This window comes from Diplotaxodon limnothrissa, linkage group LG6 (assembly GCF_057381915.1).
Source record: "Diplotaxodon limnothrissa isolate DT_005_m linkage group LG6, D_limnothrissa_male_GT1.1, whole genome shotgun sequence".
NCBI lineage: Eukaryota > Metazoa > Chordata > Actinopteri > Cichliformes > Cichlidae > Diplotaxodon > Diplotaxodon limnothrissa.
Genome location: NC_140601.1, coordinates 30252395 through 30268649, shown reverse-complemented (window position 1 = coordinate 30268649; position 16255 = coordinate 30252395). Strand labels below are relative to the sequence as shown.

At 40.6% G+C, this 16255-nt stretch overlaps 2 protein-coding genes and 1 non-coding gene across 3 annotated transcripts; 1 reads left to right on the top strand and 2 right to left on the bottom strand.

Moving 5' to 3' along the window:
* Nucleotides 1-2737: 2737 nt before the first annotated feature.
* On the bottom strand, nucleotides 2738-6696 carry LOC146630836 (uncharacterized). The gene is made up of 5 exons (XM_085356137.1): nucleotides 6608-6696; nucleotides 5332-5994; nucleotides 4344-4430; nucleotides 3563-3754; nucleotides 2738-3047 (listed from the first exon to the last, which is right to left on the bottom strand). Exons 1-5 carry the CDS (start codon nucleotides 6678-6680, stop codon nucleotides 2860-2862), a joined length of 1203 nt encoding a protein of 400 aa, XP_085212263.1. The 5' UTR covers nucleotides 6681-6696; the 3' UTR covers nucleotides 2738-2859.
* A 1087-nt stretch (nucleotides 6697-7783) lies between these two features.
* On the bottom strand, nucleotides 7784-7856 carry trnar-ccg (transfer RNA arginine (anticodon CCG)). The gene has a single exon. It is a non-coding gene; the product is annotated as a tRNA-Arg (tRNA).
* A 557-nt stretch (nucleotides 7857-8413) lies between these two features.
* Nucleotides 8414-16186, top strand: LOC146630834 (importin subunit alpha-1-like). The gene is made up of 10 exons (XM_085356135.1): nucleotides 8414-8653; nucleotides 8755-8889; nucleotides 9342-9430; nucleotides 9947-10215; nucleotides 11489-11583; nucleotides 12198-12461; nucleotides 12851-13084; nucleotides 13364-13546; nucleotides 14874-15023; nucleotides 15994-16186. The coding sequence occupies exons 1-10, from the start codon at nucleotides 8588-8590 to the stop codon at nucleotides 16081-16083; spliced, it is 1575 nt and encodes a 524-aa protein (XP_085212261.1). The 5' UTR covers nucleotides 8414-8587; the 3' UTR covers nucleotides 16084-16186.
* Nucleotides 16187-16255: the final 69 nt, after the last annotated feature.

Here is a 16255-nt window from a genome sequence, read left to right as displayed (position 1 = left end):
TTCTTGCTACTTTATTACTTGGAAATTACATATTAACATTACTTTCGATATCTGTATCTACACCTGTTTTTGCATTAAAACAATACTGGTTTATTAACTGGGCAAACTGGGGTAGATTACTCCCAGTGACCCATGGTAATTTGAATTGACATGATGAGAAACACTTGTCTTGTTGGGAACTGTTTTATAGAGAGGTTAGATGAGAGGCAGTCTGAAGCAACTGAAACAGGGGTCTCTGCAGGAGCCACAGCTAATTGTTCCTCTTTGGTACTTGGTGAGTTGATCTGACTCCAAATATGAAGTTCAGCTTTCAGCTTAAATTGTTAGCTGCATGCTCAAGGCAAGCATGAGGGACAAGGTCATGACCCCTGCGCTGAGACACACCATCTATTCCTGTGATGAAATTACCAAGATGACACATCCAGCCACCTCCTGCTTTGATCTTTCACTTTTCTCACACACCCCTCTCCACAACCCACCCCCGACTCTTTAACTCTCCACTCACCACTAAATGGATCCAGAGATTCAAATGGACGCAGATGACCACAAGCCCGAAGTTGGTTGTGAGGGGCGTTCACACAGGAAGCAGCTCATAGATATTTTCACCCAACCTCCCCTCCCTTTTTTCTCCCCTCCCCCTCCTTTACATCCTCTGTCATGAGGAATGTGCTCCCGCTGTGATAGTAGCAACAATGTGCAGCAGGCTCCTGTTTCCTGCCCGTATGCATCTGTTCCCTCCAGCGCTGATCCCAGATAGGGGCTTCATCGAGCCTGGGAACTGACCTGGGCTGACATACATGCAGAGAGGGAGAAAAGAGGCTCAGCACTCCCTGGATCAACATCCAAGTTCCCAAGTCAGTCTCTCTCTTCGTGGAGGCCAGGCCGAGACCTTTGGTTGCTAAACTCTAATTAGGTTGGTGACTCCTTGTCCGGCTCTCAGTGGGAATGACAATAAGGATCACTGTTGGTAGTGTACGTGTGACTGAACGAGCCAGGGGGTGTTGGTTTAAAGATAAATAAATTCTTCGCAGGGCCACAGTACAAAACAAATACACACTTTTATTGAGTTCATGTTTAGTAAAGCAAAGTAAGCGTTCAGTGCAAATCTTTTCCCTCTCCTAAGAAGCATGAGCTCAGGGTCATACTACAGTTGAGCCTGGGATTTTTTATTAAATAAGAAAGACAGACGCAACAACACGGTCTCTACAATTTCACTTCTCTCCCTGCATTATTTTACACAACTGTCTGTATTCCTCCTCCTCCTCCTCTTTGCTCCCCACCTCACGTTTCCTCTGATCCTGCCGACATACTTTGAATGCTCACCGTCCAAGAGGAGTATGTGTTTGTTTGCAAGAGAGGAAAGCAATAGGCACTCCAAAAAGGAGCTGTGACGGAGGCACTTCTTTCAGTCGTGTGTCCAGGTGTGCGGAGGATCAGATTCCCGCGATTAGATTTATGGCGTACTCCCAACAACAGCGTACCTCCTCCTCCTCATTCAGCAAGACTCCTTTTGATGTCCCAGTCGACCTAGCCAGACATCATCATGAAATATATAATTAAACTAAAAGAAGTAAGCCACTCTCGTGACATGCAAAATCTCTGCTCACTTTTTGTCTTTTTTTCCCCCTCCTCTTCCTCCTCCACTGAAGGTTTGGTGCTGCTTTTAAGGCCCCCAATTCCCTTCCTTTTATTATTGCATTTCCTGCTTGCCATTATCAACCCACAGTGACGCCATGCACAGGACTGAGTGTTGCAAACCAACACAGTCCAATGCCATACAATATTTTGCATCCATTGGCTAATTAAAGCAAGATTTACATGTTATAAGTCTTCAAAAGGTTATAGAAACTGTTAATTACAGGGGAAAAAAGGATTTGGAGTAATTTTGGAACAGTCATGCGTAGAAGTGTTTCAGTTTAACCAGATTTGCTCCATGTCTTTGTTTTGTTAGGTTATTGTGGAAATACAGAGCAAACTTTTAATTAAAGGAAAAAAACGTTTTGTTTTTGTTAAATTAACAGCATATTCCACAGTTCATCTAGCAATACCATGTATATTTCTCAAAGACCAAACCAAAGTATGACTGGAGGAAACTATGTAAGGGGGACACTGTTACACTCATTAAATTGAAGGAATGAGGGGCTTTCTCTGCTTTTTTTATGCAAAGTTTTACAGGAAAGCTGAGATAATTATCTCTGTAACATCCTGTGGTCTGTGTACCCTAAATGCCTTAATGTTTGGATCCTAACCCTATCATCTAGAGAATTTAAAGAAAGAATTTCTTTGGGGGGAGAAGAGAAATGCAAAATGTCCCCGAGTACTATGAGAGTGATTTTTTAAAGACAAAAATCAAATATCCTGATATTGTAGGGTTAAAGGTTATGATTTACTATTTAAATGTTTATTCAGAAAACCCTTTTCTCAAGTAAAAGCATTACTCTTCCATAAAAATATTCCCACTCGGTAATATGTGAACTAAAGATGAGCCAAATTTCCCTTTAACATGCAATGCCTTATTAATGCAAGGATTTCATGAACCAGCCATGAATGGATGAAGAGTTTGTATGTTGACAAAATAACATTTGCCTCATGGAAAAAACATCATAAAACCCATTTAATTGTAGCTGCTTGTGTTTTCTGTAAAAAGAAAGAAAGAAAAAAAAAAGATCACAAGCCAGCAACTGTGGATTTTCAAAGATCGGTAAAAAGGAGATGATCCAGTCTTTGGCTAGCATCAGAGCAGTCCATATGAAACTCAATCGATGCTTTCGCCACATGTCTTCTGTCTACGTGAGATCAGTTCACGTCTGCTGCAGTGTCTCTTCCCCTGCAGCGAGGGGCGATAGTCTTATCTCTGGTTCACCTACACCTGGAGCGCGTGGCCTCCAGAGCTTTCTGGTGTCGCCGCTTGTTGTATCTCTTGACGTAGCTGTTGCTTCTCAGGATGCCGTCCCCGGGCTTCAGTTTACCACCCAGCAGGTTCAGGAGTTCAGAGGGGAGGTGGCGTCTTCGGTGGTAGATCTGACCCATTATGACGTATCTGGTCCCTTGGGAAGAAAGAGAGCGAACGTTGAAGTGACGGAGGGGGGAAAAAGTGCAAAGTCAAACAATTTTTGTGTTTGCACTAAACACGTTCTGCTGATCTCAGGGAAAAGGAATTCCCACATCCCACAAAGTGACGCTTTGGTGTTAAGTTGTCACATGGTTTTTAATTTATGGGTCTCAAGAGTTGCATTCGTGTAAAATATCAATTATCAAACTCTGTACTTCCCACGATTTGTTACTTTAATCTCATCTCTTGATTACTCATGAACAAAGAACTGAACAGCTAGAAGACACTATAAATATGAGTAAATATTAAATGATATTTATCATTCAATTAACTACACTGCATAACCAACAACAAATGAACATAATTAAAAGGGACACCGCTATTATTCTCGTTCAGGAGAGCTCAACCGGCACAGTAATGCTTTGCAAGGATTCAGACAGTTGACTGTTTTTCTCTGATGAAGCAAGTTTTTTGTTCTTTAGAGCTAAGGAGCTACACTGCAACACCTACCTAGTTTGATGTCAGGGCATGGCTTGCTACACTTGTAGGTGTCCAGGACCAGAAGGCGCACTTTGAAGAAAAAGCTGTCAGGGGTCACGTACAGACGGCTCATCTTGTAGAAGCCATCACTGCTGACCATCAGCGTAATGAGCCGGATTCCTCTGCGCAACACGTCGATGTCATGGACAATCCCATTGACAGCTATGTTAGAGAAAAACATGATCAGATCTTAAAATATCAGATTTTTCTATCATCATAACTCAGGCTTTGAAGGTGAAGCAATATTTTTGATGCTTTTATGAGGTGAAAATTCAGCTGCCAGCACCCCTAAAGCACTCTGTTTTGTTCATCTAATATAAAAACTGTTGGTCTTCAGGCTAAACTCCTTGGCGTCTAAGTGATCAAACATAACCATGCGTGTGAATAATGCATTTCCTTGAAACTACATCTAGTCTCAAAGGTCATAGTTTCATTATCCAGCTGTTGCATGTATACATTTCTTTATTATCAAAACTTTAAAGGCACAGATAGATATTCAGCTGTTAATGCGTACATTTAAAAAGGAGAGTTAACTCCAAAAATTAAATTTAAGTATTTTTGCTCTAGCTTGTGCAAATTAGCCATCCAAACTTTACCAACTTTGGAGATATTCTCAGAATAAATCCCTGCCTTTACTTGATGGTGGAACAACAGTCCAGAGGACTAACATGTTAATGTGATTTTGTGTGTGTGTGATAAAGAAGACCAGCACTGAAAACCAGTCCGTCTTTGTCTCACATTAGACACATACCAAATTCACTGTAGCAGTAATGCTCCTTCTCGTCCTTCTCCTTCCTGCACTCGCTCACACAGACGGCGTCATGTGTGAAGTCGGACTCTGTGGGGAAGTAGGACAAACACAGCGAGTCAGGGAATGACTGACTCTCATTCCAGCATCATTAGAAAAGACGAGGCTGTCATTACGAAACCGAGGCGTCACATTCCTCGGCAGGGGCCTGGAGGAGGTGGACCGTGTCTCGGGATCACGCTGGTGGTACATTTTTTAACCTTAACTACAAAATCAGAGCTTTCCCTCTTGCTTTGCATTAGTTTCATTATAACCACGACTGGACTGCACACAGGGGACGCATTGACAGCCAGAATTGAGGGAAGTGGTTATAATTAGTGGCAGGAGACTTTAATTAGCTACTAGAGGAAAAGACAAAGCCACCGCTCTCATCACAACCCTCTGTGTGAACTCTGTGACCTGCGTCAGCATACATGACATATATACTGGCACAGCAACAGATTGGGCTTTTCAAAGTGATAATTAAAGTGATATTTAAAGCACAGGAAAGAAAACAGCAGTGTAAATTTAAACTCAGCAGGATCCACTTTTTGCCACTATAAGTTTATAATAAAATTGAGTTTGGGCCTTTTCTTGTGATCAAATGTCAACTTTCCATTAATGACACTACGCTAAGAAAAATACCATCACAAAGCAGCTCTTTTTCATTCTGTAACAAATGTTTTTATTGTTTTGATAATTTGCACTCATGTAATATATATTGTTTAAAGGCCAGAGGCTGCAGATGGTTACGAGTGAGAAATATTGTAATATTAAAGATCAAAGATGTTCCCATCTGGCTACAGTCTTATTCAAGTTTAATAATTTAAAATCTATACTCCCAGGAGGGAGTAAGGTTCAAAGATCCCATCAAAAGATATCTGGACAGCTCTGTAATTATGCACAGGTCACATTTTGAGGTCAGGAAACAAAACAAAAAATCCTCCCATACCTCGCCGCATGATGTCAAACTGATAAAGCAGGCTGGAGGAGCGCCGGTTAAAGATCACCGGCGGGCGGCTGTTGTTCCGAGTCGCTGCACTGATGCCAGACTGATAGAGACTGGACTTCCCCGGCCGGTTCTCCTCTGGGTCCATGCGTCGGTTGGGGGGATCTTTGCGCGGGGGAGCAGCTGGTTGTTGTGGCTGAGCCTGAGGTTGGGTCTGCGGCGGCGCTCTGGGTCTGGAGTTGGGGTGTCCCTCTGGCTCGCCGTGTTGAGGAGGACTGATGTTGGACTGAGCGTCCTGACTGGGTTTCTGTACTGTGCGGTTGGTGGAAGCACCTGCAGCTGCAGTGACCTGGGTTTTGGGATGCAGACCAGCAACTTCTCCTCTGGCTTTCTCGCTGTTGTGCTCCTCCGAACGGTCACTCTTTGGGCCCTTTTTGCTCTTGCTGTGGGGACTGTGGTGGTGGGGGATGTGGGCCAGGTCAGTGTGCTTGGGCCACACAGCAGAAGGAAGAGGATGGAGGCTGAACTTGGACTCGCTGCTCTTGCTGCTCTTCTCTAGGAGTTCGTTGATGGGCAGGTTGGGCTCTTTAACCACCAGTCTGCTCTGATTGCTCAGAGCTGGATCCACAAAGCTGCTCTGACCCTTTTCTATCAGCGTGTACAGACCTGCAGTCGAAAGAAACAAAGCTTCCATTTAGTTGCACAGTTTGGCAAAAAGAGATCTACAACAATGGGTGAATTTTGTGTAATTGACCCATTGTGGACCTTCCTTGAAACCTGGATGAATTCTTACTCATTACTCTATTATCAATAGAGTACAAACAATATTATGCTATATTATCCCTGTTATGCCTGAAATAATTACAGATTTGTAATTTTTGAAAAATACTGGAGTGTTTATTGAACCTTATGATAAATAAAAATACATAAATAAATATGAATTTGCATATGTGAGTCTTAATTTGTATAATTCTTTGCTACATCTGCCATTTTTGTGCAATTTATTGCTCAGCAAAACAAAAACACATGAGAGGGTTAGGGTTAAAAACATCACACTGGTGATGTAAGGGTATCAGAAATTCATCTATCAAATATGATGCACTTAATGTTACAGGGTTAAACCTAAAAAAGGTACAACATGAAGTCAAGTCACTCTCCATCTAAAGCCTATTGTATATCTGTAATTGCATGTAATAACAGATATTTAGGCTATTTATGAATGATACTAATGTCACTGAACACAGCGTTCAAAAAAGATTAAGAAAAATAATCCACTCACCATTAACGACATGCTCCTCTGTGTTGTAAAGAGGAAACACCACAAACAAAAGCGTCAAAGTAATCCCTGCCATCCTTCAAGCTCACTGTGGACACACTTTCAGGGGTCTGCTACACAGTTGGGATTCCTGGGATTTTTATAGGAGCTCTCAGGAAGGAGATGGGATGGAAAAGGGAGGTGGTGGGACGTCCCAAACACAGAAAATAAACACTTGGACGTGACACTCCTTTCATTCATGCACGGATTCTGAATAGGCCCGCAGTGTTGTTTACAGCCTGTGAGGGAAACTGTGACACTGTGTGCGTATTGTCTGCTTCACACAAAGTCAGTTTTTATTCAAAGTGAAACTTTTCCTGGGATGTGGTTTCCAGTTGACTGTTTGAAGTTACATTACTCTGCTTTTTAGTTATTTAATAATAATTAACCTAGTTCTATTAAATAGGTACTAAATAGGAACAAGAGCTAATAAGACTTTCTAAGTTAACATCCTTCCTCACTTAATTTAAATACAGTTTTTTAGATCTGACTGATCCATGTGTATTCACTGCCCTCTGCTGAGCAGAAATAGAGACATCTGAAAACAGTGGTGGCAGATGTGTTTTTTAATGTCTGATATATTGGTTTATATTGTTAAATAGGCTGTAGTCAACAGGATATAAGCAAATAACCTATTTTGAATGTATATTTATGACTTTGTGTTATTCAAATATATTTACAGAGCTGTTAGCTGCTGCTATTTCTGTTGCTCTGTCGCATAAGACGGTGGTTTACTGCTCCTTTGTCTCCAGGATGGCCGTGGCTGTGCTACAGACAGTTTAGATGGCCATAATATTGTGGTACAGGTTCTCTGAGGCCTTTTTTCATAGATCTGCTGTATGTTACCTATAGAGAGGTTTTTGTTCTTTTCAATTTTTTTTTTACATTTTATATATATTAAATATAACTGTGCAGATCAATTGAATGGGTTTATGAACAAGGCACAAACCATAAAATGTTGAAAACAGCTTGTTACCGGATTCATCGCTAGTCATATGTTCAACCCAATGACTGTAGAAAAAAATTTCATCTCGTTAGTATTATCACACAATGTACAACCGGATGTTCCAATGTTCCAATATTCTTGTTTCTGAGTCTGTGAAAGAGCTCACAGCAGAACCCCGAAAAGGAAGTTAAATACGACCCAGATGGGACTCGAACCCACAATCCCCAGCTCCGGAGGCTGATGCCTTATCCATTAGGCCACTGGGTCATTACGTAGCACAAGTGTGGAAAATTCAGTCATGAAAATAGAAAATCGAATATGTAGTCAGTGATATTACTCATTTACTTAATAGTAAAGATTATATTTATTTTTTATTTAAAAGAGGAATAATTCGCAATGAAAACATTTACAACCCAGCAATAGCATTTAGCACACGAAGAACAAGCTAACGCACAGAAACGTTAACAGGTTTTCTCGCGATACTGACAGCGGTTGCCTTTGACAACATATTTGATGCTTCTTTTCCTTAAACGTGACCAATGAGGCGGTGCTAAAAAATCCAACTGGCCAATTAAAAATCAGAAAAATTGGAACGTCGTTACATGACGTCGTGCATATATTAAAAGAATACAAGAAATCTGAACGGTAAGCACGTTGTACATGCTATGTGGCTAATAGTGCATTTATTTGTTTTTTCTCTAATTGAAATTGCTATTGGGCTTTTGTAATTGCTAATACAGTGTATAACCTTTGTTTTCTGAGTTTCAGCGGGTTTTTAGATTATTACACAGACCCTGTATCTGAAGGGCCACATGGTGTTAGATAACCGGCTTGGCTTCAAGACAACCGCCTGGTTAGCTAGCTCAGCGCCTGCTTACTAGTTGACACCTGAGACTAAAAGCAACCGTGGCTGCTGCCGCTTATTTTTTGTCGTTGTGAAATTATTACAGGTAGCGTCTGATTTTAGTGGAATCGATTGTGTTGCTCAACGGTCAGGAATGTCAGCGGGCACGGACAACGGAGCGAGACTCAACCAGTTCAAAAATAAAGGAAAAGATGCTAATGTAAGCTCTGAACCTAGCGGTAAACGTCAGAGAGTTAATTCGGTATCCCAAATGCGCTGAATGCTGTGGTATATCTTTTATTTGTGTGTCGGTATAATCAGGAGCTGAGGCGCAGAAGAGCGGAAGTCAATGTGGAGCTGCGAAGAGCCAAGAAGGATGACCACATCCTCAAGAGGAGAAACGTCCACAGCCTTCTGGACGAGCCAGCGTCCCCTCTGCAAGAGCAAGACCCCAACGTAAGGGTAATCAGCAGGTTCTCTGTGTTTGGTTTGGCTGTGAGAGTAAAGGTGACCCACCTGATATAACCACAGCTGCTTAACTTGTTTGAAACATTGGAGTTCGAGAAGTTTACTCGTTATAAACAGGATGTAACAGCTTCCAAAGGAACACCTCTGCTGAGCGTGCACACAGGAAGAACAAAAGCTAAGCCTGCTCAATTTTCAAGCATTATCCAAAGGTCACTAAATCTTGGAGCAGGTGTCTGTCTGGTGATAACAGACTGTTGACTTTTAAAAAAAATGTATCTCAGATAATTTATAAAATGTCTATTTATAATTGAGATATGTTGCCCCGATTGAGTTACCATGACCTAAAAACATTCAAAGCAAGTTCCTCTAAATGTGTTATTTTTAGCTGCTCTGGTTTTATTGGCAGTAATCCCCTTTCATTTCTCTTTCTGTTTTCATAGCCTCCTCATCACTGGACAGTAGAGGAAATTGTCGGAGGTGTAAACAGCAAGAATTTAGATCATAAGCTGCAGGCAACGCAGGCAGCCAGGTAATACTTATAATACTTGTAATGCTGGGTTAATTGACTGTGTGTGGGTGTGAATGTGTGAGACAGTTGCTCAGTGACAACCTCAGGCTGGAAGAAAAAAAAAGGTTGCGTAATGAGGTACTTGTGCTTTTGTAGTGTATTATAGTGTACATATTTTTTAAATCAGTGCAATTTGCACTACTCTGCACACTCAGTTTTTTTTTACTTTTTTAAACTTAACCTAATTTGTAATAATTTTTTTTAAATCGGTGTCGTATATATATGAAATGTTTGCGCTTTCTCCCAGTAAAAGGGACTCACTATGGGCCTGTGGCACTTTAACTTTGTTTATTTGTTGTACACTGTACTATTATTATTCTTTGTCCTGTTTCTGTAACACTCTCTATCTATCTGCCTGTAGTTATATCACTGGTATTACTATATTAATGATATTAAACAGTTTGAAAATAGATTTTCCTTTACTTTTAAGTTACTTCAATTTTAACAACGATCCAACTGTGTTTTTCTGATTCACAGAAGGCTACTTTCCAGGGAAAAACAGCCACCCATTGACAGCATCATTGCTGCTGGACTCATCCCAACGTTTGTTAGTTTTCTGGCGTTGTCTGAATGCCCCCCCATCCAATTTGAGGCAGCTTGGGCCCTGACTAATATTGCCTCAGGTACTTCAGACCAGACTTCTGCTGTAATAGATGGAGGGGCCATTCCAGCTTTCATCAGCCTGGTGACATCGCCCCATCAGCACATCAGCGAACAGGCCATTTGGGCTCTGGGTAACATTGCAGGTACTGTGGCTCACAAAACTCAACCTCTTTCTTTGGATTTGATGTTATTTTATGTACTTCTGTGCATTACTACATCCTACACTGTTCCGGGTGTATGCTCTGATAGTTTTGATTTTAGGATGCATTGTAGATTATTGTGGACAATTGTGCCCACTTTAGTTCATCTGGAGTTCCATTTAGCCTGTGATATTAAAGGCTTTAAAGTGCATTTCTGTATGTATACAGTACTTGTGCAACGGATCACGGTTGATCCGTAATCCGAACCGATCCCACTCCACGGTTCGGCACGCACGTGATCCGAAGATTCGAAAAAGAAGGGGAAAAAAAAGTATGTGCATGGTGCGCGTGGTGGGTCTGTCAAGCAATAGTTATGGCCAGCGCTAGCGGTCCAAGTGGAGGAGCAGAGGCGTTTTCGGTATTTAAGCAGCCCTTTGCTGCCCAGTCCGACCGGGCTAAAACTATTACAAAAGCTACTGGGGTGTTTAGCTGCAGACGGGAGGCCGTATTCCGTTGTGCAAAACAAGGGGTTTAAACTATGATGAACGTGCTTGAGCCACACTATGATATCCCATTCACGTCCACTTTAGTGTGACAAGATCGTTCCAAGCATGTATGACCAGGAAAAGTTTAAAGTTATGGCTGAACTGTCTCAGGCATCTTCTGTTGCCCTAACTACTACAACTGGGTGGACCTCCAGGGCAACGTAAGCTACGTGACCGTGACAGCTCATTATATCACAGCGAAGTGCGATATAATGAGCGGTGTGTATTATTGTAGGGTCTACCTTACAATATAAAGCGCCTTGAGGTAACTGTTGTTGTGATTTGGCGCTTTATAAATAAAATTGAATTGAGTGGTAGATACAAAGCCCTATACTGCCTTATATTGAACCATAATTTTTTTTTTTTAATAATTGCGTGGAATGAGTCTAGAGTTGAATGTTTTTAACAGGCAAAAAATACTTCAATAAGTGAATAAGTAAATGTTAAATTTTGTCTTTTTTCTTTTTTTGCTGATCCAAAAATGGATCTGATCCGTGACTTGAAACCGCGATCCGATCCGAACCGTGAGATTTTTGATCCGTTGCACCACTAGTATACAGTAAAAAGTGCGTTGTTGCTGAGTCCCACATTGGGTCCATTTTCCAAAGATGATTAAGCTAAAAACTAGAAGTCTGAAATTTTAGTTTTGCTAACCATGTGTACTTTCAAAGTATCTGCCTTTATGTGCCCTTTTTCTGATTACTCTAAAGATTTTTTTCCTCTATATTTAGGTGATGGGCCCAGTTCCAGAGACCTAGTGATCTCACATGGTGGTGTCCATTCACTCCTGGCTTTGCTGTCAGCCCCTGACCTGTCTGTATTTCCTGTGAGTTTCTATCAAATATTATTGTGCCTTTAACAGACATTTGTATTAAATTATCTCACGATAAATACATCAAAAACCTGAAAAAGTTGAAACAAACAGCTTCTATACCTTATATCAAAATACAAAACCAGCAATTTTCTGGCATTCTATAAACAATTAAATATGTAATTAAAGACCAATCCAAAAATGACGCTCAAGTAGATTGATATTTACCCCTTAAAATGTGTCAATGAGGCCTCAGCATGAGCTGTGAATTTTTTATTCCTGTTCAACGGGTAATGCACACCTTTAGCTGGCAGTAGTGAGGTCACTGGTTTGATTTGAGCAAATTAGGCAGTTATTTACTGGGGTAATCCATAGTGCACGCGTTCCCTCTGAGCTGCTCTCATTTTATTTTTGCAGGTGTTACTAAAAGTTTTTTTTAGTTCAAGTTTTTTATTTTTGGGTGTGTTGTTAACTATGAGGCCATGTTGTTTAAGGCACTGAGCTTGTACAGTTTGAAGACTCTCGAAAAGAGTTACTTACCTATTTAATGTCATTATAGTAATTCACTAATAATCACATTTGTGATCATTGTTATAAAATAACACTTGAATCTAAACCCACTATACCAGCCCGCCTACCTGCGCAATATCACCTGGACCATATCCAACCTGTGTCGGAACAAGAACCCCCCACCTCCTTTGGAGGCGGTGCTGGAGCTCCTTCCAGCCCTTGTGCGCCTCCTGCATCACGATGACAAGGAGGTGTTGACGGACACCTGTTGGGCTGTGTCCTACCTGACCGATCACACCAATGAGAGGATAGAGGTGGTGGTGCAGGCTGGCCTGGTGCCCCGTCTGGTGCAGCTACTCGCCTGTGGGGAGATCAGTATTGTGGTATGTGGCAGTGCAATTTATTAAACTCTGACTGTTGTATTTGTTTAGTTATCAAACATTCCCACTAATTTCAGATGCTATGATGGAGACTGATAGAGGCTTGGTGTCCTGTTAAGTTTGTAGCTGTTGGTGGTAAAACAGCATATCCAGAATTCACAACAGGGGTTGAAGTTATACACTATGGCCTCTTGAGTCACTTTCTTCCATCTAATCAATGCTGAACACAAAGATAGAAATATTCTCTTTGGTTCTTTCTTCATTACTTTTTCATTATATATAATCTGTTTTATTTATATTACATGAAGGTCAGATGTGTGTGATTGTATTCCGTATACTTTCTAAATTGAGAGTGCTTAAAATAATCAGCTTGCTCTTGCTCTACCTCACAGACTCCAGCCCTGCGCTCACTTGGCAACATTGTGACTGGGACAGATGAGCAGACCCAGTGTGTGCTGAATGCAGGTTCTCTGGCATTGTTTCCCAGCCTTCTGCGCCACCCAAAGCCAAACATCCAGAAAGAAGCTGCGTGGACAGTGTCCAACATCACCGCCGGCAAGGACAACCAGATTCAGGAAGTTATAAATGCAGGCCTGATCCCCATCCTGGTGGAGATCCTCCAGCAGGTCAGAGTGCTACCAGAAATTAGAGCAGACTTGTTACATGTGTCCTTATTATTAAATACATTTATATTAAACTTGTCAGTGTTTAAAACAAAGGAGGAAATAAATAAAATAGAGCTTTATTTATAGATCTGCTATAAACACCGACTTCTCTGTAGCTAATCAGTATAGTCATTGAATCTTCCCCCAACTTTTCTGTAACCTTCAGCAATTTATTTATTTGATCATTTTTGTTTATAATTTTTCTGATATAAAAACTGAATTGATGGATTTCCTGTCTAGGGAGACTACAAGACGCAGAGAGAGGCAGTGTGGGCTGTTACCAATTATACCAGCGGTGGAACAGTGGACCAGGTGGCCTACCTGGTTCATTGCAATGTGCTAGAGCCTCTGCTCAATCTGCTGATAACCAAGGACAGCAAGATTGTTCTAGTCATCCTGGATGCAATATACAATATTTTACAGGTATAATAAAAGGCTAAAGTGAAACTGCAGTTTCTGCTTGGTAGTTCTAAACTGAAACCAATCAAAATGGTGGAGTTAATGGTGTGTGGAATAGATTTCAACTTGGCTGAAAACGCAGACATATTCTGAGTCTCTCTTTAGACTCTAGCCAATCAACTCAGTGTTTTATGAAAACAACCAGTTAGACATTAAAGGTAATGTTTAAAGAGAAAATTATGCAGTTTTTTTGGTTAAAATATAACAGCCCTTTTCCTCTATTACCAGCTCGGCTCCACTCAGTTTTTTAGGGCTTTCCATTTGGTTGTATTACCTGGTACCAGGTACTTTTTTTTAGTTCCAAGTGATCTGACGCGATCTGAAATGTGACATCACCGTACTGCGTGCCACCCGTTGGCTGATCAGTGCTGTCACTCGATGAGTCATGAGAGTGACTTCTTTACAAAAATCAAAACCACCCTTTTCGAAACCCAAAAACGAGGGAAATGGCTACACAAAAACAACACAGTGATCCTCAAGTCTGACAAAACCCATACACCGCAGCAGCAGTTATACACACATTGTAGTGTTGTGTTTGTGCAAACAAATGACATGATGGGACTATAGGCTGCATTGCTATAATGACTCCAGGCACATTAGGTGGTACTGAGTTGTAATGGAAAACGACTGAAACTGAGTCGAGCCAAGTAGGTGTGTAGACAAAAAGTCAGATTCATAGTTTCATTGGTGTGTTAAATTAACATTAAAAACTAAGTCAAAATATAATAATAGAAATGATCTTCATAGCATTGAAAGTTTTTTCTATTTTAATCTGAGCCTCTAATATGGCTCATATCTCATTCAAAACAAGAAATGAGGGAACCTGAAAAAATCTTTTATCCTTATCTGGAGTTGTAATTGTCATTTAGTTTTTAGGTTTGCAACATGAACTGTTAGACTTAATTTCAAGTATTTTTTTTTTTTAAAGGGAAAACTTTAATGCCAGAACTCTAGCAATATTACAAAGTCAACGTTTCAAGAAGTGAAGTGAAATGGACCTAATGTATGGAATCAGGTTCTGTGAGGAATGTGAATCACATGAATTTAGTTGATTTATACACTCCCCTGACAGGAGACATTTGTTTTTGTAGGTTAACAGTGTAGTAGTTTTGGGTAATTGGGATACTTGAGTTTCTGAGATTAGAAAACATTAAAATGATGTACCGAATTTGCTCATGTTATTGTCTCAGTGGTACATTGTTGGTGGTCACTAATAAAATCTGATAACTGTTAGGTTAATCATTTCTGTGTGGAAACCTTTGATCTAACGTGCATTTCCCTTTCTGCACAGATGGCAAAAAAAACCGTAGAACTTCAGAAACTGTGCCTAATGATTGAGGAGCTGGGTGGTTTGGACAAGATTGAAGCACTGCAGTCCCACGACAATGAAGCAGTCTACAAGTCCTCGCTTAATATTATAGACACATTCTTCTCTGACGAGGTAGGTGTTCCTCCTAACAAGGTTCCCGTCAGATACTCAGATTGGTTTGAAGAGTGGTTGATGGCAACAGTGTTCAGCACTGACAATGAAAGCATTCAGAAGAAGCTGTATGCAGCTTGAAATTAATGATGCTGACAGACCACAGTGGGTTCGTTTAGAACGGGGGCATCTCTAAAAACTTGCTTAATTTTACAAATGTAAAGATAAATCATCAGTCTAAATTGTTTTTAAAGACATAAAACAGGCTTTTAGAAATAATTTGTAAAATTCCAAAGAGATGTTCGCCTTTGCCACTCAGCACCCTCCTTAAAATCCCTTCATGCGCCTTCTGTGAACAGTTTATTTTTTGTATTATCTAGATTTACTTTGAATTAAATTCTTGCCTGAACCAAAAAAAAAAATGTGTAGAGTCATCAGTCAAATCTAATCAAAAACACTTAGAGGTTCACTGATCTTGGCTCTAGTGCAGCCTGTCCGTACGCAGTCTGCCTTTTAATATTAACCACTTTACAGAGACCCTTTCATAGCTAAAAGAATACACTCTTCTTGGTCGAGTCTACCGGAGTAGACATTTATGTTCACATCCAGGAGCAAATGGAATATAGGGACATGTTTTGGAGAGAGGCCAGGCCACATTGCCATAACTTGGTTACGATTGCACCATCTAATTGTGATATGGAAAAAGAGAGAGGAAACTAAAACCAGCTTCTTCAGGGAAGAAGCAGCTGCTTTGTCATCAACAGCAACATGGGCAGAGAGTGCTCTGCTCTGTGTTGTCCAGTCATGCACGGTTAATTTCTGAATGGTGTTGTGTCTGAATCACAAATGTCAACAATTTAACTGACTGATGAAACCAACAATCTTATTTGTCTCATGTCTGAAAATCTTCAGTGTGTGTACGTGAGACATCCCAGAAACATTACCATAACTTGGTTAGTCGTCTAATGCTTCTCTCAAACTTGCCTTTTAGAATGACGTTGAAGAGTCGGTTATTCCTGAGGCTGGAGGAGACTGCTATGCCTTCCACATCCCCGAAGACCAAAGCACTTTTAAATTTTAACATGTCCACTTATCTTTTTGTAACATAAACAAATAGTAATTGTTGCATTGTGGTTCTTGTTGTTGGGGGGAGGGAATTTTTATAGTCTTTTGAACTTTGTACTTAACAGCATAGAAAAATAAATATACATGTTGTTGTTTTGTTTTGTTTTGTTTTTAAAAAAACATTTGTA